General features: G+C 47.2%; 1 protein-coding gene across 6 annotated transcripts; it reads left to right on the top strand.

The window, feature by feature from the left end:
- The first annotated feature begins 5 nt into the window (after positions 1–5).
- On the top strand, positions 6–22,881 carry EXOC7 (exocyst complex component 7). 6 transcript variants are annotated; one of them, XM_026090361.1, is made up of 21 exons: positions 7–208; positions 922–987; positions 2,046–2,230; positions 2,938–3,043; positions 3,569–3,791; positions 4,803–4,970; positions 6,078–6,089; positions 10,981–11,073; positions 12,071–12,139; positions 13,493–13,638; positions 13,968–14,120; positions 14,770–14,868; positions 15,531–15,593; positions 15,921–15,987; positions 19,507–19,572; positions 20,316–20,436; positions 20,852–20,947; positions 21,230–21,293; positions 21,839–21,880; positions 22,052–22,185; positions 22,629–22,881. In XM_026090361.1, the coding sequence occupies exons 1-21, from the start codon at positions 149–151 to the stop codon at positions 22,729–22,731; spliced, it is 2,136 nt and encodes a 711-aa protein (XP_025946146.1). In that variant the 5' UTR covers positions 7–148; the 3' UTR covers positions 22,732–22,881. The 6 variants fall into 6 exon arrangements, with proteins under 6 accessions (XP_025946148.1, XP_025946146.1, XP_025946147.1 ...); XM_026090363.1 differs by lacking the exon at positions 21,839–21,880 and having other exon boundaries at positions 6–208; XM_026090362.1 differs by lacking the exon at positions 6,078–6,089.
- Positions 22,882–23,092: the final 211 nt, after the last annotated feature.

Consider the following 23,092-nt stretch of genomic DNA (forward strand, 5'->3'; position numbering starts at 1 on the left):
CCACTCTCTAGATGGCGGGTGGTCTTAACGCGCATGCTCGGTGCGCCCTGCCGCTCCCAAGATGGCGCCGCGGCGGTGACGGGCGGCGGAAGCGGGTGACCGCAGCGGCGTCTCTCGGCGGAGGGCGGCCCCGGCGCCCCGCGGCAGCATGATCCCCACCGAGGAGGTGTCGGCCCGCAGGAGGGAGATCGAGGGCAAGCTCAAGCAGGTGGGGCTGGGCCGGGGGCCCGCCGCGGGCCTGACCGGGGGCGCCGGGCCCGGGGTCCCTGCTCGTCGCCTCGGAGGGAGGCCCGGGTCCCCYCCCCTCGGGTCCTGTGGGGTCCCCCCGGGGCCCGGGCGCCTCCCCGGGTCCCTCCTCGGGGGCCCGGAGCTTCTTCCCCCCCCTTCCCCCCGGGACCCGGCCCTCCCTGTTTGCCCCTGCCCCTGGGGGCTGCTTGGAAACTTCCCCCCGTCATCTCTGGGCCTCGGTGACTCGAAACCAGCCCTCGGCGGTTGCTTCGCCTCGGGTTCACGCTGCCCCTGAAGTTCGGTGCCCATAGAACGCCCCTATTGCCTATAGAGCACCCAGGGAAATGCGCAGCCTAAATCAGGGCACCTCTGTCGTAAAAGTGTTAATTTTACATTGTGCTTTGACTGCGAAGCATGCTGCCAAGGTGTTGGGGCTCGGGGTATTGGAGGGAGACGTGTAATCCTTAAAAACCTTGTTTGTTATGTGGTAGGTCTCTCACCTTGGGTTAATTATCCTGATTTCTGTTAAGAAGTGACATGTTAAAATGTGGCCATACCATCAAATCAAGCATGATTTGCTGTGGTGTTTAACAGGACTTGTAAAAACCCAGATGTATTGTTTGGTCCTGGTCTTGTATGAGTTAAATGCTCAGTGTTAAGGATTGAAGACTATTTTTTTCTTCCTAACAACAGGAAGAAGAAACTCTCTCCTTTATCAAAGAGAGCCTTGAGAAAAGTGACCAGCTCACAAAAAACATGGTAAGGAGGGCTGTGAAGTTCAGCCCTAATGTTGGGCCTGGGACTGCTCTTTGTTAGGAGGATCCTTTTCAAGGCTCTCGGTGTGCACATCTGAGATCTGTAGAGCAAGACATCACTCGTTCTGCAACTGTTTTAGGTTTCACTGGTGGGGCAAAGGGGAAGGTTGGYGAATGTTTCAATCCCGAGCCTCTCTCCTGGGACGAGCTGGGCTCAAATGAGCTATCGGTCTCATCTCTTTACAGGCTGTCCTCCCTTGTGGGAAGAGGTATTAATAGACCCCAAATTGGATTGTGCAACAGCATCATGTTGTTGCTTCATAAAGGCAGGTCTTGTTGGGAGTTTATTTTAGGAGTGTTTTGTATAGAGGTAGAGAGTAATTATTGTGCTCTAATTGGTGCTGGTGAGCCCTTAGCTAGCGTTCTATGTCCAGTTTGGGGCTCAGCATTTGAGGAAAGTCATAGAGGCACCACCTGAGAGGTTCGGAGAAAACAGCATAGGAGTGCATCTTGAAAGGATTGKTTTTTTGGATAGAAAAGATGACAATTAGGTTTATGTGTCTGCTGAGGTTTTCTACCTTTCAGAAGTGATATCACGGTATCTTTTAAAAACCAAATGTCAGTGATGCAAGAGATGGTCAGAATGGTCATTCCTGTGCTTTTGTGTTGCATGCCTCAGTTTTGGGTTTCATGGTATGGAGCAAAGTGGATGCTGGGTTCTGCTTTTGTTGCCCCTGTTACTTAAGGTACTTCCAGGCAGTTCCTGTGGATCTGTTTTCTACTCTCACATAAAACTTTGTTCTTCTTAGTACTGTCTTGGTATGTTATTTGCATGCTTTCCCCACATTTAAATCAAGATTGACCCATCTTTCAGTGGCAGATGGTTTGTCTTGTAAGTATTAATGGAACTTAGGACATAAAGGGATTAAACAGCTAGCTTAAGGAGCCATGGCAAATTAGTAGAAGAGCCAAAAGACAAGCTGGGACCTSGTTGCCCTGCTCTAACTGCTAACTKAATGTGTGGCGGGATGTCCTCAGCTCTGTTTCTCTCTTGGCGTGTAGGTTTCTATCCTGTCCTCCTTTGAAAGTCGCTTGATGAAGCTGGAGAACTCGATCATCCCTGTCCATAAACAGACAGAGAACCTGCAGCGCCTGCAGGAGAATGTGGAGAAGACCCTGTCCTGCTTGGATCATGTCATCAGTTACTACCATGTGGCTAAGGACACAGAGAAGATCATAAAAGAAGGGTGAGTGGAGCAGCTAGACCTTAMTGGGGAGCTTCATCCCATTGATTTTTTGGGACAGAGGTAGGAACTGACTCCCCACACTCATCTTGGTTCCTTGTACCTCTCCCACCCTCTTTCCCAACCACCAGTCTCCCAGAAATCTTCTTGGCTAGACCTTCAGCAGTCCTCTGAGGGCAAAGCCTGTTCAGACTTTGCGCTGGTGACCCTTCCATGTTTTGTGCACATGCTCCCACATGAAGCTTATGAGCATTGGTTGTTTCTWTTCTTTCCTCTGCCCTTTTTCCAAAGATTCTTCATGCCCTGTCARTGTTGTCACTGCATTCAGGATAAACTGAGCTGTTCTGGAGACTGAAAGCAGACTCCAGTAGGGTGTTGTGATGGCCCTTCCTCTGGGATGGGATGTGCAGCTTCATCTACCTTCCCAGTTAGGGTCTGTCTGGGAGAGGAGGGTAAAGGCTGAGAGCTGTGGTCTGCTGAGTGACTGGTACTTCTGCACTTGCTGCATGAGTTGGGTTTTCTGTTGTGGCATTGAGTGGAGGAATCCCATGATCCCCTAGTAGGAGAAAAGGGAATTGAAGTTTTCTGTGATGTTTTCATCCTGAGTTTAGTCTGGTCCTTTCTTGATATCTTTATCTGCTTCCTTCAGTCCTTGGATCACTGTGGTTTGTTTCTTTTGTTTCTTTTTTTTTTCTCTTTTTTTTTCCCAGCCCCACTGGGAGGCTAGAAGAGTATTTGAACTGCATGGACAAAATCCAGAAGGCAGTGGAATACTTCCAGGACAACAATCCRGACAGCCCAGAGCTGAATCGCGTGGTAGGTCCTGGGTCTGAAACCTGGCAAGGGTGAGAGAGGGACAAACATTGCCCTGCAGCTTGCTGTCTTGCTGTGAGTGGCTGATGGGCTTGTTGCCTGGCAAAGGAGGTGTTTGGGCACAGCTGAAGGAACGGTTGCTTGGGCTTCTGCTGTGAACTCAGCAGCATTTCTGCTTGTGGCATTTTGCTTTTTTTCATGTTTTGTGCCAGTAGGACTTTTGAGAGCATATTTTGCATGTGTTGGAGTTGATTGAACCTCCCTCTGAGTAGCTCTTGTCAGTCATTTAACTGCTTGAGCAGAAAGGAGAATCGGTTTCAATCCCACTTGAAGGCTGAGCAACTCGTAGGCATTTTTGTGTTTAATTCGCTTTAAAAGTCTCTTAGTTACAAGCGTTGTTGGAGTTTGAAGTATGCGGCTCTTTGCAGTGGTTAGGAACGCTGCAGAGAGTGATTGAGTGTTTTGACTCATGAGTGACTGATGGCAGAAACCCTGTGTTTCTTCTATCCTTCTGCTGTTCTGTGCCAGAAATCCCTCTTTGAGAGGGGGAAGGAGTCACTGGAATCGGAGTTTCGCAGCCTGATGACACGACACACCAAGCCAGTCCCACCCATCCTCATTCTGGACCTTATCAGTGGGGACGATGAAATGGAGACGCAGGAGGAGATGTCCCTGGAGCACCTCCCAGAAAGCGTCCTGCATGATATCATCCGCATTTCTGGCTGGCTAGTGGAAAACGGCAGGAATCAAGGTTGGTAGAATTGCACGTTGCTCCCTTGTAGCTTTCCATCGGGTCAGTGCTCTCCAACTGGTTATCGCAAGTGGTTGAAAGCAAAAGTAGAGTGTTGAGAGTTGTTTGTGGCACTGTACAACTTTGCTTGTAGATCACAGACCTGCAGCCATCAAGCCTGTGTTCAGGTGCTTCTGCAGCTAACAAGCCATGAGTCACACTGCTGTTGGGAGCTAGCAGCACTGGCAAAACTAGTGACTGTCTTAATCATGCTCGTAGGTGAGTGGTTCAATAACCTATCCAATGTGCTCTGTCAGCTGGACAGAATGATCTGTTGGTAGACATGATCAAAGGCTGCGTAAATAAAGTACAAATTATTTTAATGCGCAGTCGGTCCTACAGCAGAAATCTGAGAGGAGCGTGTTATTTAACCTGCATCTCTACCACCTTCTGATGGAGCTGCAGCCACCTAGTGCCCGGGTATTACAAATGTGCGGAACGCACTGATCGCTTATTCCCCATTTGGGTTGTATAAGCGTCAGGACAGGAAAGGTTTGCTTTGGGAATGGAGGACTCCCAGTGATTGTCTGGATTCTGCTTCACTTWGCGGTCTTTTGGGATGTTAGTTTGCATGTCTGCTCCAGTTTCTCAGTTGTGAAAAACACCTCTCTCCTCCGTGTTAAGTTGTTCTTCTTTCTGTTGAGTCTGTTTGTATCTGGCTTCTGGGTTCAGCCCTGTTGCATTTGGGGTTCTGCAGAACTCTGTGCAAGTCTGTTTAACGCATAGTGCAGTAACGTTAGCAATTTGGGTCTGGCCAGGTCCTCTTGTGCCAGACACTCTACAAATGTAGAAAGTGACATTCCCTTCGCAAAGAGGTCCAGATGCCTAAAATAGGGAAAAACACTTATTGGGGATCCCACATTAATGCCGGTAAGTTCCACTTGAGGCACAGCATGTTTCAGGAAAGGTTCGTTTTACTATACGGAGTGTTTGCTGTTTGCTTATAATCCTCTCTCTACCTTGTCTCCTTAGATTTCATGACTGTTTACTTCCAAATCCGCTCTATCCAGCTAGACCGCTCCATCAAGGGTCTGAAAGACCATTTCCGTAAGAACAGCTCCTCCTCAGGGGTCCCATATTCCCCTGCCATTCAGAACAAAAGGAAGGACACCCCCACCAAAAAGCCCATCAAGAGACCAGGTGAGTCCCTGAAGTGGGGGGGGACAGAGGGGGTCAACTGTGCTGTGTATCATCTTGCCTGGGTATCAAATACACTTGCGCAGGCCTTCTCGCTGCTGAGCTAGCCTTTAGGCCTAAAAGGTGCTTTCAGGGTAGGAGTAGGGGGTGGGTTTAGGAGATAAGCACCTCTTCTCTGCACTGGATTCATCACTGAGGATATGGCCCTTTTCTGTTCTGATTTGTCAAGTCATCACGTCTGCTCTCTAGGTGGATATAAAGGGAGGACAGAGCACCTGTGCACAGGGAGAGAAGAGGCTGTTTAAATTAACAAGGACATCAGTAAAAAGAGACCTGAGAGGGCTATAAATGAATATGATTGTGAACATCTCAACGGGAACATCCTCAGCCTTAGAACACAGAATATAGCCTGTGCCGCTGCAAAGTGGAAAACTTGGACCTGATAAAACACACCAATTTAAGTGCTAGTTTAGAGCAAACGATTATTGCACTAGGAAACCAAGAACTCATCAGGAGTTGAAATGGGAACTAGGTGCCTATGGACATGATGTCCAAAGTTGTCCTAATCAAACTTCGGAAAGGCTATTAAAGCTTGTGCCTCAGCCCATCTCTGAAAGAGATAGGAATGTGACTGGTGGGTTATTCCACCCCTCCTCGTAAAGGAGTTTTGCTGCTTTCTCTGCAGCTGGCGAGGCTGGTCACTCCCATCTGCTGCTCTAGCTGGAGTGCCAGAGCCGCATTTGTCTTGGAATTCCCCATTCTCTGAAATGTGCCACCTAGTGGGAGCACAGCCATAAGGAGAGTCAGCGGAAGATAGCACTTACCTCCCACAGCAACACAGTGATGTTGTCCCTCCATGTGTCACAGCACCCCGTTGTTTCCCATGTAATGGTGATGAAAGTCAGAAAAATGTGGGGTTTGCCTGGCGAGTGCTCCCTCCCMCCCCAGCATTTGTCCCATGTTGTCTAAATAGCTCTACCAGATTCAGGAAAAAAAAACAACTTGAGATGCAGGTAGAGATGGGGAATGGATGGGATGGGGTGAGGGAGGAAAAGAAATATCCATTTTAATTGTGTTGTGTTTATTTTTATAACCCTGATGTGAATGCAGTCCTCATCCCAGGTAATGTGTGTCTATGTGTGCGTGTCCTGGCCCTGGTGCTCGCTCTTCACTTCTGCGTGCAGAGAGGCTTTGTTGGGCCCCCCCTTGCTAAAGCAGAGGGTGTGCCTGGGATATTTGGAAAGGGAGGTTTGCCTGAATAAGGCTGTGATATCCAGAGATCTCTGGGCTTTTTTTAAATCAATCTATGCCACTGCTGCTGTGCCCTGGAGCTGTTCCTGAGAGCTGATGTGCCAAACAGTTGGTGCGTRTGGTAAATCTGTGTCTTAAAGAATTTTCCCCTGTCGGTAGAGACCTGCCTGGCAAAGGGGTGTCTTACCGCACACTTCGCCTTCCTCTGGAGTTTGTGAGTTATTTGCCTAAGAATCTGCCCCCAGTATTAGAAGGCCTGTAGAGGGCAATATCCTCCTGCCAAGGAGAATTAATGGACTGCAGATGGAAAGAAAGCAATGTTTAACACTGCTCTGAAGCATGACAGCAGTCGTTTGTGTTGAGCTTCTGAACAGTGGTCCTTGCCCAACAAGATGATTCCAGTAGGTGAAAGTTATTTTCCTGTGGTTCAGGAGCTCTCTGTTGGAAAGATGCCRGGTGAGGATCTGTAGTTGAGAGTTCTTGGCATAAGTTTGCTGGAGCCATGGGGAACTTGAGTAGCAGATCCTGGCTTAGGGTTGGGTCTGCAGTTCAGTTACTACCTGATGCTGAAAAGATCCCTGGATTTTGATTGCTGTGAAGTGGTCAGCAAATGTTTCCAACCCACCTGGCAAATAGAAACATCTCCCCTACACTCCAAGTTAGTCAGAGGTGGAGAGATGTTTTAATGGGTAGACTTAAAAGAAAAAAAAAGTGTTTTGTTGTTGTTGTTTTGGTTTTTTAATGAGCTTCAGATTTTGGATGCTCATGTAGAGAGTACGGAAAGGAGCCCACATGTTTGGAAAGCACAAACATCTGTTCTCTACAAACAGGGTTCCTCCGACATGGGTGCATGTGGGCATCCAAAATTATTTTCATTATAATGTCTCAGCTTTAGATTTGCTGGGAGATCTTGGCCTCTTTCTGCCCAACTTAATCTGAGTTTGAGAGATGTGCCTGGCAGCAGGCACAGAGTACAGTCTGAGTGCACTTACAGAGCTGAGAGCGTGTGAAGGGAAGTGTATGTCAAATGATCTATTGGGGTATTGTCAATCTCGAGGAAATAGTGGGTAATTTATCTCCAATCTCCTGTGAATAAGGAGAGAGAACCAGACTGCAGCTGTTGAAGGATGGGGGTGGTTAAGCTTCATACACCAGCCATCTCTTATAGGTATTAAATTGTAGAAAAATGAAATGAAATAGAGGGGGAAAAATAGTCTCCAAGCAGCGATTGGCCTGTCTTTCTGCAGTTTCATCAGCTTTCAAGGACAGCTCCCAAGGTGAAGGTCTAACAACTTCTGCACACTGGCATGGTGGCCTTCTTCATAGCAGTATTTGTCTGGTGGCATTTGATTCTTCTGATTTTTAGCCTTTATTCAAATGTGTGGACAAAGACATTTTTTTCTGTGCTATTGCTTCAGTAAGTAAAATCAAGTCCCCCCACAAACTGTATTTCATACAAGGGGTTTTTCACTGTTCCAACAAATAAGTTGATTTCCTTAATCCTTAAGGAAGAATATCCCAGTGCACGCCCCAATAAACACTTCACCTGTTGCAAAGGATAAATAACAAACTAAATCTGCTGTGCTACAATGTTTTTACCCACAAAGCAAAGTGCAAGGGTAATAGTAACTGAAGAGAAGGTGGACTACTAGGGACAGGCAACAAGGCAGAAAGCTCTAGGTTGGCTTCTGGGGAATATACTCCATATCTGTGTATTGTTTCTGAGCACCCTTGTCTCCATCATTGTTTCGCTTGTTGGTGCACCCTGTGCTTCCTTCCATCATTACAACATGCAGTTGCAAATCTGTAAGTGCCGGAGATACTTTTAAAGCAGAGTCATCTCCCGTTGACTGAAACTTGCCAAGGCAAGTTGGACTGATGGAGAAATCGGTACACTTTTTTTAAGCAGTTTTCTGCTTGAAATGTTAGCTATCTGTCTCTGAGAACAAGTGTATTCAGATCCCCAAAACTTTTGTTGCAAACATCTGTCCATGAAATATTAAGGCGATTCTTCTTACACAGAAAAGCCAGAGAGTTTCAGCCAGTTTTGTACAGACTCCTGCTGTCAGTGCTCAAGAGAAGRGGATACATAGTCCTTCTTTTTAGTTAGAAAGCTGCCTAGTGGAAGAGAGAAACAGGAGAACAACAAGGAATTGGAAAACTGTGCTTCGTACATGCCTTAAAACCACTTTATTTAACAATTGGGTTACAGGAGCAAAAGTGTCAGGAGATTTTTTTTTGGCTCTTATCAAGCTGCAGGTGAGCCCTTTTCCTGTTAACTTACTGCTCCAATTTACCGAACAGTGAGGTGCTACTTCAGAGAAGGCTGTGGAGTCTTTGTGTGGCAGAATAAAGAGCCTGTTCCTGCTTCCCATATTGATCACTGCCTAGCTTGAATGAGATGCTTTCATTAGTAGCTGAAATGTCATCCCATTTGGTTTGCAAGCTGCCTAATGGGGGAAAACAATCATGGAACAAAGGCATTTGGTTTCCACTAGAATCCATTAAAGCCTAATTACAGCACTAAGTACCAGGGATACAGCAGTACTGAAGTGATGCCCGTAAACACTTGGAGTGTGTCAGTGTAAACACAGGTAATTGTGCTTATGCAAATAAAATGCAGCAGAGACATTGCAGCTCTCATCGGAGAAGAAATCGTCAGGGCTGGGCCCTGGAGAAGTGCACCACATACCTGTGAAATGAGATCCTGTTGGCAGCCGCAGCAGCTGTCCTGTCTGCTTGGTTTTCAAGCAGATTTACTTTTTTATGCTTAAAAGCAAATGGTAAGGGTGAAAGAAACCTTGTAGAAGAACAGTCTGTGGGTCAAGTTGCTGTGCGTCAGCTGGGCCGTGATGACAGCAGTAATGAAGGGCTTAGTGCGCATCTGCAAAGCTTGTTATGGCCCTGCTCATGGCTGTTGCTTTGCTTGGAGGAGCTTGCTGTTGTAGCCAAGCTCTCAAGGTTAGCGCTTAAGTTTTCTGAAAGCAGCTAAGAATGAAGTGGAGCTGCTGGGTGTGAAAAGCGTCAGGAAGCTTGGAAGAAGTTGCATTGCTCTCTTGTTTGGTCACGTGGTAGAAACTAGGAGCAAATGCATCAGCACATCATGGTTTTGAGTCTTTCCACCTTCCCAGCTGTGGGTCTAGAGGGGAAAGTTCCCTGACAGATGAATGTGTCTTAAGGGCTTTTTTTTTCTTTTTTTCTTCTTATTCTCTTTCCTAAGTGGTTAAGAACACTTTGAACTGTCAGAAGGAAACTGTTGCCAGTGAAATATTTTACTTCAAGATCCATGTTCTGCTATTTAATAAGCGAAGCAGGTTTAAGGCAGCTTGGTAGTTCAATGGGAATCTCTCTCTCCAAAAAGCATTCTTGTCTTCCCCCATTAGAGATTTGCTGTCTGGAGGACCTGGAATTTCCTTCTCCCTGCCATATTTTCCTGTGTGGGATGRAGCTCTTCCCCAACACCAGGTTGCTGTTCTGCAGTGTATACTTAGACTTCCCCTCAGGGTGGCAGTCCTCAGCATTGGGACAGACAACACTCATTTCCAAGCTGTGCTGTAGCTGACAGCATTGCTGGTGGAAGTCAGGGTTTGTGCATCTTTGAAGTTTTTGTTACTTTTAAGCAGAAGAACAATTCCTAATTTTGGCCGCATCACTTTTATTTTAGATCCTTTTTTGTTTACTCAATCCAATTCTGTTTCATCTGGCTCTCTTATAGAAACTCCTTGTACCTTCCCGAAACTTTCCTTTCTCTGTTGCACAGGCAGTATCAAGGCTCTGCTGTGGGAAGTGTCCATGTGCTTGTGATCATTGTAGCTTGTTGCATGACCACTAACTTTTTTAACATGGCAGCAGTGCGTAGTCTTCGTTTTGTCACGTTAATGCTTTGTTTTGTGCTTTCTAGCTGCATATCCAGCATCAGCTTTTGTTCAGTTCTGTCTGTTTTTTGTGTTTAAGTATAATTCTTTTAACATGAGTGTTGTTTTTTTCCCCCATGGTTTTAAGTGATTTGCAGTTCCTTGGAAGAGAAGTGTCTTAGAGATTAGGGTGCCTTTAATGAGAGCTAGACATGGGTGGGCAGAATCCATCCGTTATTCCTGTGATGGAAATTGCTGCTGCAATTGCTCTCTTGAGCCCTGAGGTTATCACCCTTTTATTGCTTCCTGTAAAGCCAGAGATTATTCCTTGTCTTGGCTATTGGGCTCCTGATGGATCTATATTGAGCATGCTCAGAAAATACCCCTCAGAAAGGGCACCTTTTCCTGCAGATCTAGCCAAACAGCTGGAATTGTGGCTCTGGGAGCAGGCAGTATATTGCTGGCTAGCAATAAGATTGGGCATACCACAAAGCCCTGCTTCCGCGGCTCAGGGAAGGCAATAAGCCTTGTATGCTCAGATGCAGTGTACCAGCTTAAATGAAATCGTTACAGGGAAGGATGCTTTGTTGCTTTCCTTCTTTAGTTACATCTTCTCACCCAGCCATATCACCTCACCAGACTGACTYGAATGCTCCCTGATTCTGTAGCATTGATTGGAGTTTGTGCTCCTTCTCAAAGAAGGAAAACAGCSTGGAAATGCCGTTGCATTGGTACACTTGGACGTCAGTTTGGGGTTCGCRTTCCTGTACTGAGCATGCTCATCAGTGCCCAGTGTCCTCTCGCTGGGACAGGGTGACTATTGCTGGTGGAGGGCTGGTGTTCTGGTTTTGTTTTCTTTCRCTCATTTTCTAGGTCTTCTTGTCTCTTCTCTCTGACTCTGGTGACAGGCACGATCCGGAAGGCTCAGAACCTTCTGAAACAGTACTCTCAGCATGGTCTAGATGGGAAAAAGGGGGCCTCTAACCTCATTCCTATGGAAGGTAATCACAGCTCTAGCTACTTYACCCTTGAGCTTCTCTGTGTATTAGCCTTGCTTTTCCAGGTAGGGCTTCCATTAGCCCAGTGCTCGGTGGACAGCATCAGATAGAGCAGTCCTTGGGGAACCAAGGAGACGCTGGAGGCCAAAATCAGTTCTTTGAACGGAGTGTCTGAATTTCGAAGCATCTGTAGACATGAGTGCAAATAAAGGAATCTTGCCTTAAAGCAGTCAATCTACCACAGCCACCTGGGCTAATGGARGCTCTGTTCTGCTCTGGTGACATCTGTCTTTGGTGTTTCTGTTCTTTTTTCCTTTTGCCTGGACTTCGAGACCTTCAGTTTCCTAGTGACCTTTCCAAACCTGATACAGAAGTGCCAGAACACAGCTAGCCTAATGCATCGCTGCCTGTACATCTTCCCTTTGAATACCTACCTAAACGATCGGGATCTCCTCCTGTATTCTGATCTCCTCTGCTCAGAGAGGTTGTACCAGGTAGGGAAGAAGAGAGGTCACTTGCTTCAAAGCATCTGTAAGGCATTTTCACCTCCTGCTACGTCTTCATCTGATGTAGATCTCCTCAGTGCCTATATTGTCGTCTACTGAATCCTAGATGGTGACTATCATCAGTTATAGGAGAAAAAATTCAACAGTGTTGAGCTGGAGAAGGGCTTTGAGTTTGGACTTGTAATGGTCGTAGGTACAAATTGGATTTCTGGTACCTGCTGTCCCATTCAGAGCTTACACCAAGAGTTTGAAGGGACATCTATGGCACAGCAAAATGATTTGTTCACGCTTCTCATCAGGTTTCGAAAGGTTGCAACTGCTACATAACCCAACAAAGGGATTTGGTTAGGTAGCATTCCCAGGATTATGTAGAAAAATGTCCATCAGACCAAATAAGCCAAGCTTGAAGTGGCTTCCAGCCAGTGTAAGCATCCATGCTGTAACCACCCTGGATAAATTGCGCCTTCTGTTTGTGCCGGCTGACATCTCACTAGGTCATGAGCATGATTTACGAGTTAAACACCTTTCCGATACCCTGAGCGACAAGCATGGGCCAGCTGCTGGTAAGTACCACGTTGTCACTTCATAACAAGCTGGCTAACATCCCTTCTTTTCAGCATGTTTCACAGTAGTTTTGTAGCCGGTGGCTGTTCATCTGCGTGGGCAGTCCTGGAGCATGGGCCTTCTCTGGCTATGAAGCTCTGGCTCTTCTCAATAGAATTCACTCCTACTAATCACACACACCCCACACCCTCAGACAGGGGACCCCAACTTTGTCAAACCAAAGACTGGCAGCCGTCATGCTGAGGGCTCTTTCCTGTAGGCAGCTACTGGCTGTTTGGTTCTGAAATGAAGCAAACAGGGGAGGGATCACATGTGGCATGCAATACAATGGGCCTCTCACCACTGTAGGCCATGTTTTTTAAAATCTTGAGACATGTTTGTGTGTCACTTGCTGACTGTAACTTTTAAAAGATCATCCTGAGGGGCCTGTGAGTGTAGGGAAGAATTTGTTCTTTCTCCATCAAAAGTTGCAGATCCTGCTGGGAGGAGGAGAGCAGCAGCAGCCCATAGCTTAGAGAAGGCTTCTCTGTGCCTATTTTTGTTGCTCTGTAGCAGTTACTACTGGGCTCTGAATAATGCAGGATGCAAGTCCATTTGTGTCCATCCTGCTGACACATCCAGCTAGTGGTTGGCATGAATTAGTGTGTGCCCTTATATCTTACCAGAACTTCTCATGCCTGCCAGGTGGGTTKCTTGCTGGATCTGACACATTCATATACCAGGACTTGAATCTTTGTGTTTGTACGCAGCATTGTGTGGCAGATACCTAACGGTGCTGATATGCCTGCTTTACAGGATTTAAATGTTCATCCGCCTGTTTTCATCTTTGGTTACTACCTGTGGGAAGAGGCTGCCTTCCAGGAGAGCCTTGATTTCCCAGAAGTGTTGATGCAAAATGACAGTCCTTCATCTGCATGACAGATGGAGATAAGGAATTCTAAAAATACAGTCATAGATGTTGAATAATTCACCTCAAGCCTTCCCTATTTTAGTACTCTTTGTTCAAGCCCTTGATTAAATTTAGGCTTTGTCCCAGAAATAAAGAGCTCCAACCATGCCTTCTGTCATGATGCTGGAAATTGCTGGCAATGTCCTGATGTGCCTGTTTCCCAAACTGCCGATGACTTTGTGTGCCTCCTGTGAGGTGTGTGCAGCTTTCCATGCATAAACCCAGGGGGCAGGCCTGGTGAGAAGATAGATCATGGTCTTATGCCAGAATGGGTGCAAAACCAGTACTGCCTGTTCCAGAAGAACCTTGTGCTTTTTGTGTAAACCAAGGCCTTGGAGTGAGCAGAGCTGCTGGAAGCTCAGTGTGAATTTGGCTGTCTCTTAAAGCTGTCTTGCCCCCACAGGGAGAGATGACGTGTTCGACATCGAAATTGATGCGTACATCCACTGTGTTAGTGCCTTTGTCAAACTGGCCCAGAGTGAATACCAGCTTCTGACAGAAATCGTCCCAGAGCACCACCAGAAGAAGACCTTTGATTCCCTCATCCAGGTCAGCTGCATCTTTCATCTTGGCTGCTCTTGTAAAGGATCCACACACATTCTTTTTCCCTTCCTCTTCATTGTGAGGACATGGTTTCAACCACCTACTGTGGGTGTCCAAGAGCACCACCTGTACTAGGGTTGTCCTCCAGAAACTGTTCAGTAAACTGGGGCAGTGTCCTTGGAGAACATGTGCTCCAAGTCACTCGTCTTGCCACGCTGGGTACCACCGATGACCTGTCAGCTAAATCGGCATCCTTAACAGGTGTCCTGATCCTGTGTTATGCTACCTGAGCAAAAGTCACACTGCTTCTTTCTGACTGTCTGGCTTTGTTGCAGGAGTCATTAGATAACTTGATCATGGAGGGGGATAACATTGTCTCAGCAGCCCGGAAAGCCATCATACGACACGACTATTCAGCTGTGCTCACCATCTTCCCTGTCCTCAAGCACCTCAAGCAAATGAAGCCAGAATTTGATCAGGTCTTGCAGGTAAGTGTGATGGAGTTAGAGAGGGTCCTATGGCTCAGGCTGTCTGGAACACTTAGTGAAAGTGGTGGTAACAGTAGCTTTGAACAAAGCCATGCTGACTCTGTCTTCCAACATGGACTGGGAGTGACCCAGATGCAGCGTGCTTCCTGCTGAGATGCTGGGCCAGCCCATTTCTCTCAGCAGCAGTTCTCTTCAGTTGAAGTGATGACCTGGTGATGGACTGTCTGGGTTGTTCTGGTGTATCCATGCCCTCTGAGGTGTTTTATCTCTGACAATGTTGAGCTCAGTTTAGATGATACTTGCTGATACCTGGAAGATCAGCTGCTCTGAAGAGAAGTCTAGCAGGTGCCTGCACAGGCTCTACAGGTAACAAATAATGGCATCCAGCTTTAGCAAGGCTTCTCTTCACTTGCTTCCATCTGAAGCTCATGACTGTGATACACCAGCCTCCTGTATTAGGTACTGCAGAAGGGGCACAGCATTTTCCTTTCCTGGCTGGCTGAAGAATGCAGGATTTTGATGCTGTAAATAATCTCCTGGCATGGGGGAATGAGAGTGAGATGCTGGGGTGGAGGTGGGTGGCAGGTGCCAAATGAGAGGTCAGATACCAATTATTCACTTTCTCTGATCTGTTATGGGACTGTTCCAGGGAACTGCAGCAGGCACAAAGAACAAACTGCCAGGGCTGATCACTTCAATGGAGACCACTGGTGCGAAGGCACTGGAAGAGTTTGCAGACAACATTAAGGTAGGATTTCCCTCGCTGTTCTCTCTACCAACACCAGCAGGTTTGGGAGAGGGTTTTTGTGAGCAGAGCCCATAGTTCAGCTTCCTGCTTTCAACAAGACCATGTTTTTTCTGACTTTAAAGCAGAGCTGTGCTTGCTGGATACTGATTTGAAATACAAGAGGAAAATCCTTGCTTTGTGCCCCTGGCTTCAGCTGTGCTTATAATTAAACAGAGGCCTTTGCCTAAGACCCTCAACAGGCATACTACAAATAAGTTGACATGGACTTCCAGGCCTCTGCAGACATTAAGTCAATGTCTGAGACTTTAATCCTCTTAAAGAAAGGAAAATTGCTGAGTGCAAAAGTTTTGCTGGACTTGCTTTAAACTGCCTCAGCGTAAGGTTGGGGTAGGCGATTGCACTGCCCAGCCAGTGAACTCAACTTCTTGTGGTGACGTGCAGAACAAAGCCACTGTGGTCCTGAGCAGCTGGCGGCTGGTACTTAGGAGCTGTGGTTTCTGAGCACCAGGAGATGGCACTGTGAGTGCTGGGACTGAGGATAGTGAGAGAGGCTGTGTAAACAAGCCTGCGCTCACTTGCAGCAGTTATTTTACATGCTTTTTTTCTTTCTTTTTCCCTTCTTTTTCTTACACATTTGCTTTGTCTTTTTCCTTTCTTCTTAGAATGATCCAGACAAGGAATATAACATGCCAAAAGATGGGACCGTTCACGAACTCACCAGCAATGTATGTGACAATGATTTGAACTATCCCTTCTTTAAAATCCACTCTTCAGAGGCTGGTTTTGACAAGAGCAGCAGGGAAATTTCTTGCCTTAAATTAAGGTGTATTGGTATTGGAAGAGGGATTAACTGGCCTGCACTAAGTATCTAGTCACCCTCGATAAGCTGTGATGTGACTGTGTGAGTAAAACCAAGCAGCTCAAAGGAGCATTGTAGTTTATTTCTTGAAGGCTTTTGGATATAGTGGGACATGTGACCCTTCACAGTCCTTATTAGCAGAGCATAGGAGACCCAGTGCCAGTTGCTGTTAACTTCTCCCCATCTCTTCCAGGCCATTCTCTTCCTACAGCAGTTGTTGGATTTCCAGGAGACAGCAGGTGCCATGCTGGCATCTCAAGGTACATGCATGGGACTTGTCTGGGCATGCAGTTCCTTCCCCAAATTGTCTGAACATCTTTCCTAAAAAGATCAAACTTCAACATGCACTGTGAGCCTGTTCTCCTCCTGTCCTTTGCCCTGTGGTTTGTCTTGCCCTCTAATCTGCCATGACCACRTAGATGGTTACCTGGAGATCTCCAAGGGATGCAGAGAGTTTCCCTGCTGGCCTGCCAGGCTTGCTCCCATCAGGTACTCTTTGGAGGGTGTTTGTTGCTATTGTGCACTGTAGTATCAAGAGAGGATGCCTCAGCCATTTAACCTCGAAATAGTCATGGAGGGTTGGTCCAGTCTCAGTACAGGAGGGAGGATGGCTGGTCCAGATGAGTTAGCTGTAATTAGGTTGCGTGGTGGTGAATTGCCTTCRCTCCCTGCCACATCCTCTATTCAGAATAGTAAGAATATTCTCCTTGGCATCCAGCCGTGGTACAGCTGTGACTCGTGAGCTATTCATGTGCCAWATGCCTTAACAGAGTGACAAATTTTAGCTGGGCTCTCCAGGATGCCAAAGAAACTAGTTCCAGAGAGAAACAGATGGATCAGAAGCTCAGACCTGCTGCCTAATGTAACAGGATACTGCTCCTGTGCACCAGCTGCAGCACGATTTCTTGATCTGTGCAGAGCAGCAGCTCCCACCTCTGTAGTGARCCCTCAGCTTTGGCAGATCTTATGCATTCACCTAGAGAGGCTGGAATAAGCAAGTYGGAGAGGTGGAGAGCCTGAGATTCAGGGGACACAGGGGCCTGAGGAGGCAAGGAGGCTGGCATTTGGAGAGAGCTAGGGGAGTGCCTTAGGAGCTGGGGAAGGGGGAAGCTCACAGCTGCCTCAAGACTTCTAAATGCAGTTTCTGCTTGGAAGATTTGGCCAGCTCTGGGCTAACTAGGATGTGTCTCTGCATCTTGCCACATCTCTAGCAGCTGCCACGTGCCCTCTCCACCTGCAAGCTCAGTGTGCTCAGAGCCTCTGTGGCCTTGACTCTCCTTGGCCGAAGAGATAATCTGAATTTTCTCTTAGAGAAACGGACCGTTTTCCATGTGCTTCCCTGAATGGTGAGGCCAGCACTACCATTTCAAAGACTTGAACTGCTGTTGTGCAACAAAAATCTGTCATAGGGGCTGATTRAAAAGGTAGTGTAGGCTTTCTTTTTGTATTGGTCATATAACAAAATGTCAGGGACATGGTCAAGCCATTCTCTTTTTAATTGTGGCTAATTGTCCCATCAAGTATAGAGGAATCCTGCCGGGTAAAGACAGCTTGAGGAGGGGAAAATGCCTCTTYGTAGTCTGCTCAATTATTTAAGTGTGAAGTCAGTGTAATTATAACCGATCTGGTAACTTAGACTGACATTTAGTACCTCAGAGCCATGTATGAGGTGACCCACAGTCCAAGTATTTCTCAATCTGCAGTTTGGTCTTTGGGACCATCGGATGCCAGATGCTTCCTGCTCTGTGCCAGTGGTGGTTTTTTGTGCAGAAACAGCTCTGTTGCTCAATCCAAAAACCTGGTCCAGCACAGGACACTGATACAGGGCAAAGCTGTTTGTTGCATTACATCTCATTCCGTGTTATGCACTGGATACTGAATGCTGGCTGAGCTGTGGTCCCTGTGGAGCCATGGACCTAATGTCACCCTAGACCAAACATCAGACCAGAGGTGACTATATCAGCAGAGCTCAGGGGGAGAGTCACTTCTGACTAACAGAGGCATCTGCTTTGGGTTGGTGAATTGCCCCCATGGGTGCTACTCTAATGGCAGCTTCTGGTCAGTAGGTCAGATGTGGATGTCTAGAGTTGGGTTAGATAATTCCTGTAGCTGTCTCAACTGATTAGGTGGGAAATCCATGTGTCTTTCTCAACAGTGTTCCCCTCAAGTGAGCAGATAAATGTGATGGATCCAACCAGTCACTTGCTGCCTGCTGAGCGGTTTCCATGTAGGCTCTGTAGGCCCTGTATTGCCATGAGGAGATGCTAAAGTATGGAGTGATGATGGGATGGCTTTGCTTAGCTTCCCAGAAAGGTGCRGGGGGCTGTGTGGCTCATTTCAAGGAGCAGCTGAGCTGCTGCTATGAAGGGAGGGGAGGCTTTCCCTTGTCTTGAAAGCAGGTTTGAACTGACATGGAGTGAGGCATCTTGCTGTATATAAGCAATGACATGTGAATGTCTCCAGCAGGGGGAGGAGGTTATAGACTTGGCCTTTCCTCCATCATCTCCAGCTCCATCCGTGGCCTTGGAGGGACTCCTGCCTGCTCTTCTGTGTGGCTGTCTGTGGCTGCTCTGTGTTAATATCTGCTTTGTTCTTGAAGGGATGGTGGTCTCTAACCTGTCTTTTTGCACTTTGCGTTTCTTTCTCTCCTCCCTCCCCTTTTTTCTCTCTGCTCTGCCTTAATCTTTGTAGTTCTTGGGGACACATACAATATTCCTTTAGATCCCAGAGGTAAGCAAACTTACCTACACGTACCTGTTCATATTGCCTTGGACTCTGGTGATGTATGTTAATCCTTTATCCTRTATGAGTGGTAAATAAATCAACACATAATTGATAAGTAAAAAGGGTAAGTAACTCTTGCCAGCGGCCTGGAGAGAATAGGGAGGGCTTGTCACCTGCGGACAATGAGGGATGCCCCCTGAGCTGAAAMAGGCTGAAGACACTCTCATGGCATTGAATGTGTTTGGTGCACGTAGCAAATCGGCCCAGCTGGTATCACACCTTGTGCTATGTGTGCTCAACTCCTTATGGTCCAACTCCCAGCAACAGGAGCCTCAGCCTTTCCCATGGGATGCTTATGAACTCGGACCACCCAAACTAGGCCTAGCTGCCAAATTCCTTGGAAGGGGAGGAGGGGATATCTGCCCTACATGTCCTGTGGGACCCAAGGCCACAAGCCCTTGAGGGCAGGAAGCCATCTCTTACACATGGACAGAGGAACCTGTTCCATCCCAAAGTCATCGCTTGTGTGGGCAGGCTCCTATGCTGGCACAGTCCCTTGTGCAGATCGAGGCAGGCCCCTACCAGCAACCGTGGGGATGTCTGAAACTTTCCAGAGCCCTTCAGTTTGTTTCAATTACTGTTGTGTGCCTGCAGCCAACAGCTTCAGCTCATCTGTTTTCTAATTGCAAATTTCTAGTGCTTAAAAAGCCCTTTTCAGGTGGGACAGAATGATGGGGAGGATGTGTTTAATGGCTCAATTTCTGATCAAGAGGTTGTCCTCTGAGTTCTAGAAAGGAAGGGAGAGATTTCTGCCAGGGTATTGGGCACTTGATGCCGATACAAGGATCATGGGGTGCAGAGCTTTTCCASCCTCATCCTGGATAATCTGCTGATAATCGGCGTTGAAGGAGGGAGCTAATTTCGCTGTTGACAGGAGCTCTGCCCTAAATCCATAGCAACAAGGAAGTAGCTTGTTAGACTAAAGGCAGACTGACCACAGATATACTCCCCTTCTCCGTGGCATTTTAACTGGCGTAAGGCTCTTTTCTTTTCAGAGACCAGCTCTTCAGCTAGTAGCTACAGTTCAGAGTTCAGCAGACGACTACTGAGCACCTATATCTGTGAGTATGCGCACACCTTCCCCTTTCTGCCCCATCAGCTGTTCTTCACTTGGCTTGTTCTTGGGTGAAGAGTCCAAGCTGTGTCTCCTACTGGCCAYGTTTGAGTTGGAATCTGATGGGAGGGATGGAGGAAAAAAGGTCAGACTGGACACTTGGGACCATTACAGTTATACAGGACAAAGCACAATGCAGCAGTTCCCTGTGCTGCAGAGCTGTTATTGTGAGTTGGCACAAACCATCCTCACACTGCGCTTTGTGCTATCAACCCGGTAAGGGTTCCCCACTGCTGAAGTGGCTCTGTAAAGGTATTGATTGATCCTGCATTCAGTAGTGGGATGGTCACGGGAGTTCATGGAACTATTCCCTGTGATCTGTTACAACAGTAGTTGGGTCCCTCAACTTCTTGGAGATCCGAGTCTGTGTCGTACTCGGGCTGAGTCTGATCACCCGTGTTGGACCAAGGACTTGTGCCTTTACTGCAACAGATTCAGAACTAATTCACAGGGAGGTTTTGGTTACCTGATGAGGAAAAATCTGCATAGGGCTTGTAGGCTTTTTAAGTACCCGTGACCATACTTTCATTTGTACATGCAGTTGGAATTATGTGCTGTTTCTTTGCTGTCRGTTCAACAATACTTCAGGGTGATACTAGAGTGCCACAGTACTACAGGGCACTCAGTTTGGGTTGCCAGTAATGACAAATCTCAGTACAAATCTTCTGTCGTATGTTTTTCCTGTTTAAGGCAAAGTGCTGGGGAACTTGCAGCTTAACCTTCTTAGTAAATCCAAGGTTTATGAAGACCCAGCTTTGAGTGCCATTTTTCTGCATAACAACTACAACTACATCCTGAAATCTCTGGAGAAGTAAGTGTGTATCTGGGTAAATTTCCCTGAAGTCCAGCCAGATTCTTATCATAGTAAGCACTCTTTCAGAGCGTGCCTGTGATACAGAGTATGTTTATTTGCTGGCCTGTCTCTTCTCTGCTTTCTTCTATTCTTGAAGCTGCCCTTTTGAAGCCTTTGCCCTACTATAAATGTTACATTACGTGAGGGTGGAAGATAAAAGCAGCAGAGATGCCTTAGGTTGCAGAGAATCCTTTGATTTCAGGAGGATGGTGGGCATGGCTTTGGAAAGTCCTGGCTTGTGCTTTTCAAGGTCCCCTTTATTGTAAAGGACGCAAAAGATTTTGTTGATAGGGCTTGAAATGTGGCCATCCTGCTAGCAGCCCTGAGAACAGCTGGCTCTTGTGCCTCCTCAGGTTTTCTGTTCTTCTTTCAGGTCTGAGCTGATCCAGTTGGTGGCTGTGACACAGAAGACAGCAGAGAGATCTTACCGGGAGCTCATTGAACAGCAGATCCAGACTTACCAGCGCAGGTCAGGTGGCATCCTGTGCTCTTCCCTTTGCCTTTGTCACGGTTTGAGAGCTCCTTGGGAGATTCATGGCCAGTGCTGCTGGAGCAGTGGGGGGGGATTAGCCTAAAACAGAACAGCCAGTATCATGATTCCCAAGTAATTAACATAACTGGGAGAGTGGTTGCTGTGGATRGGTGTGGATTTGTGGTGTCTGCAGTGGCCTTTGGGTCATGGGTGAGGACACAGATGTTCTGGGGACTAACTCCTTCTCTCTGCCTTTTTCCCAACTCATTTCAAATGCAGCTGGTTGAAGGTGACAGATTACATTTTGGAGAGAAACCTGCCTGTCTTTCAACCAGGAGTGAAGGTGAGAAGATAGACAAGGATGGTTTTGAGATGGTAGAAATTGCCAGAATTCTCTCCCTTCTTKTATTTAGAAATCCCCAGAGATCTTCTCTATCTCATACCAGTATTGCTCTGCAGGGTAAATACTGTGGCTGGGACAAGATGGAGAGCAGCATCAACTTCTAATCTCGCCTGCCCCAGATTCATGCGAGTCTCTTAATCTCTGCCTCCATTCTCATCTTTTTACCTGAGCAAATGCTGCTATTTTGGGTTTGCAAAACCATGAGCCCTTCCCTTAGAAAGGGCTCAAAGCATAAAGAAGTCTATTTTTGTCTGTTCTGGCTGAAAATTACTCTCTTTAAACCTCCTTCAGAYGAAAACCAGTCACTTAATGTAGGATGTGCTGCTCACTGCAGCTTTCTCTCATCCCTGCTTTAGGAGARGCAATTTGGCCCAAGCAGGTAGGGAGTTATCACTTAGATTGGATGGGGAGTTGTGGAGAGCAAATGGTGATGTTGAAACTTATTTCTGGAAGATTAAGTGAAATCCTTTCCCTCCTTGTTGCAGCTTAAGGATAAGGAGAGGCAGATGATAAAGGAGCGCTTTAAGGTAAGGAGGCCTTGAACGGCATGAGAACATCCCCTTGGTGGTCAGGACAGTCAAACAGGGTTAGACCAAAGGTCTGTCTAATGGTGGTCAGCAGTGGAGGGAAAGACCATCAGACTCGGTAGAGAGACTTGACTATGAGAGAGGATGTTCACTGTGTTCCATTTTGAACAGGGTTTTAACGATGGGCTGGAGGAGCTGTGTAAGATCCAGAAGGCCTGGGCCATCCCAGATGTGGAGCAACGGGACAAAATCCGCCGGGCGCAGAAAACAATTGTGAAAGAGACCTATGGTGCCTTCTTGAACAGGTGACAATCCCTTGCAACATTGTCCTCTCTCCTTGGGATTCACTGAGGTCTTTGGRGCCTAGAGTAGCCAGGCAGAGCTGAGGCACTTTCCTGCAGCCCTGTATCTCATGCTAGAACATCCCGAAGCTGCACTCCACTAGTTGTGGATATCTGCAGTCACCCTCATCCTCGTTTAGTGTGAAATGGATGTTCTAGCTAGCACAATGCTCTGAGCCACCCTGGGGTGTTTGTGTAAACCTCATGAGACCCACTGTAACTAGGTTGCTTGCTCCCTACCAGATACCCTGTCRGGTTCAAGTGGGATGTGCTGGAGTGAATCTGTTTTCTCTGGCAGAGGAGAGATATAGGTGGGAGCAGCCTTTCTCCATATGGAGAATGTGAGGAGAGGGTGTCTCTTGCTCAATTTCTACTGCTTGTCACCTAGGAGTTGTCTCACTTTGCAGATATGGCAACGTGCCCTTCACCAAGAACCCTGAGAAGTACATCAAATACCAGGTTGACCAGGTGGGCGAGATGATTGAGAAGCTGTTTGACACATCAGCGTAAATCCAGCTGTCTTGTACTCTCTAGCTGCCAAGTRCGAGGCAGCACTTTTTCAGCAACCTTTGGGACTCCCTTTTCTTCTCCCCTGCCCCATTGTTGTGGGCAGGGTGTTATACTTGTATTTATCAGATTTATAAACATGTGGAAACACTATCTCCTGGCTGTCCTTGCCTTCTTCCACGGGTCTTGAGCAAAGACTCCAGATGCCCACTGCAGCGCTGTGTCTTGGGATCTTACGTCTGCACATCTTCAGGCCTGTGTGTAAGTGCACATGATTTGATGCGTAGTCAAGATGGACAAGTGTGTAAATCTGGATAAGTACAGTCCTTCTCTTCAGGGCAGGAGGCTCCAAGCTCCAAATGAT

This window comes from Apteryx rowi, unplaced genomic scaffold (genome assembly GCF_003343035.1).
Source record: "Apteryx rowi isolate R43461 unplaced genomic scaffold, aptRow1 scaffold_86, whole genome shotgun sequence".
Classification (NCBI taxonomy): Eukaryota; Metazoa; Chordata; class Aves; order Apterygiformes; family Apterygidae; genus Apteryx; species Apteryx rowi.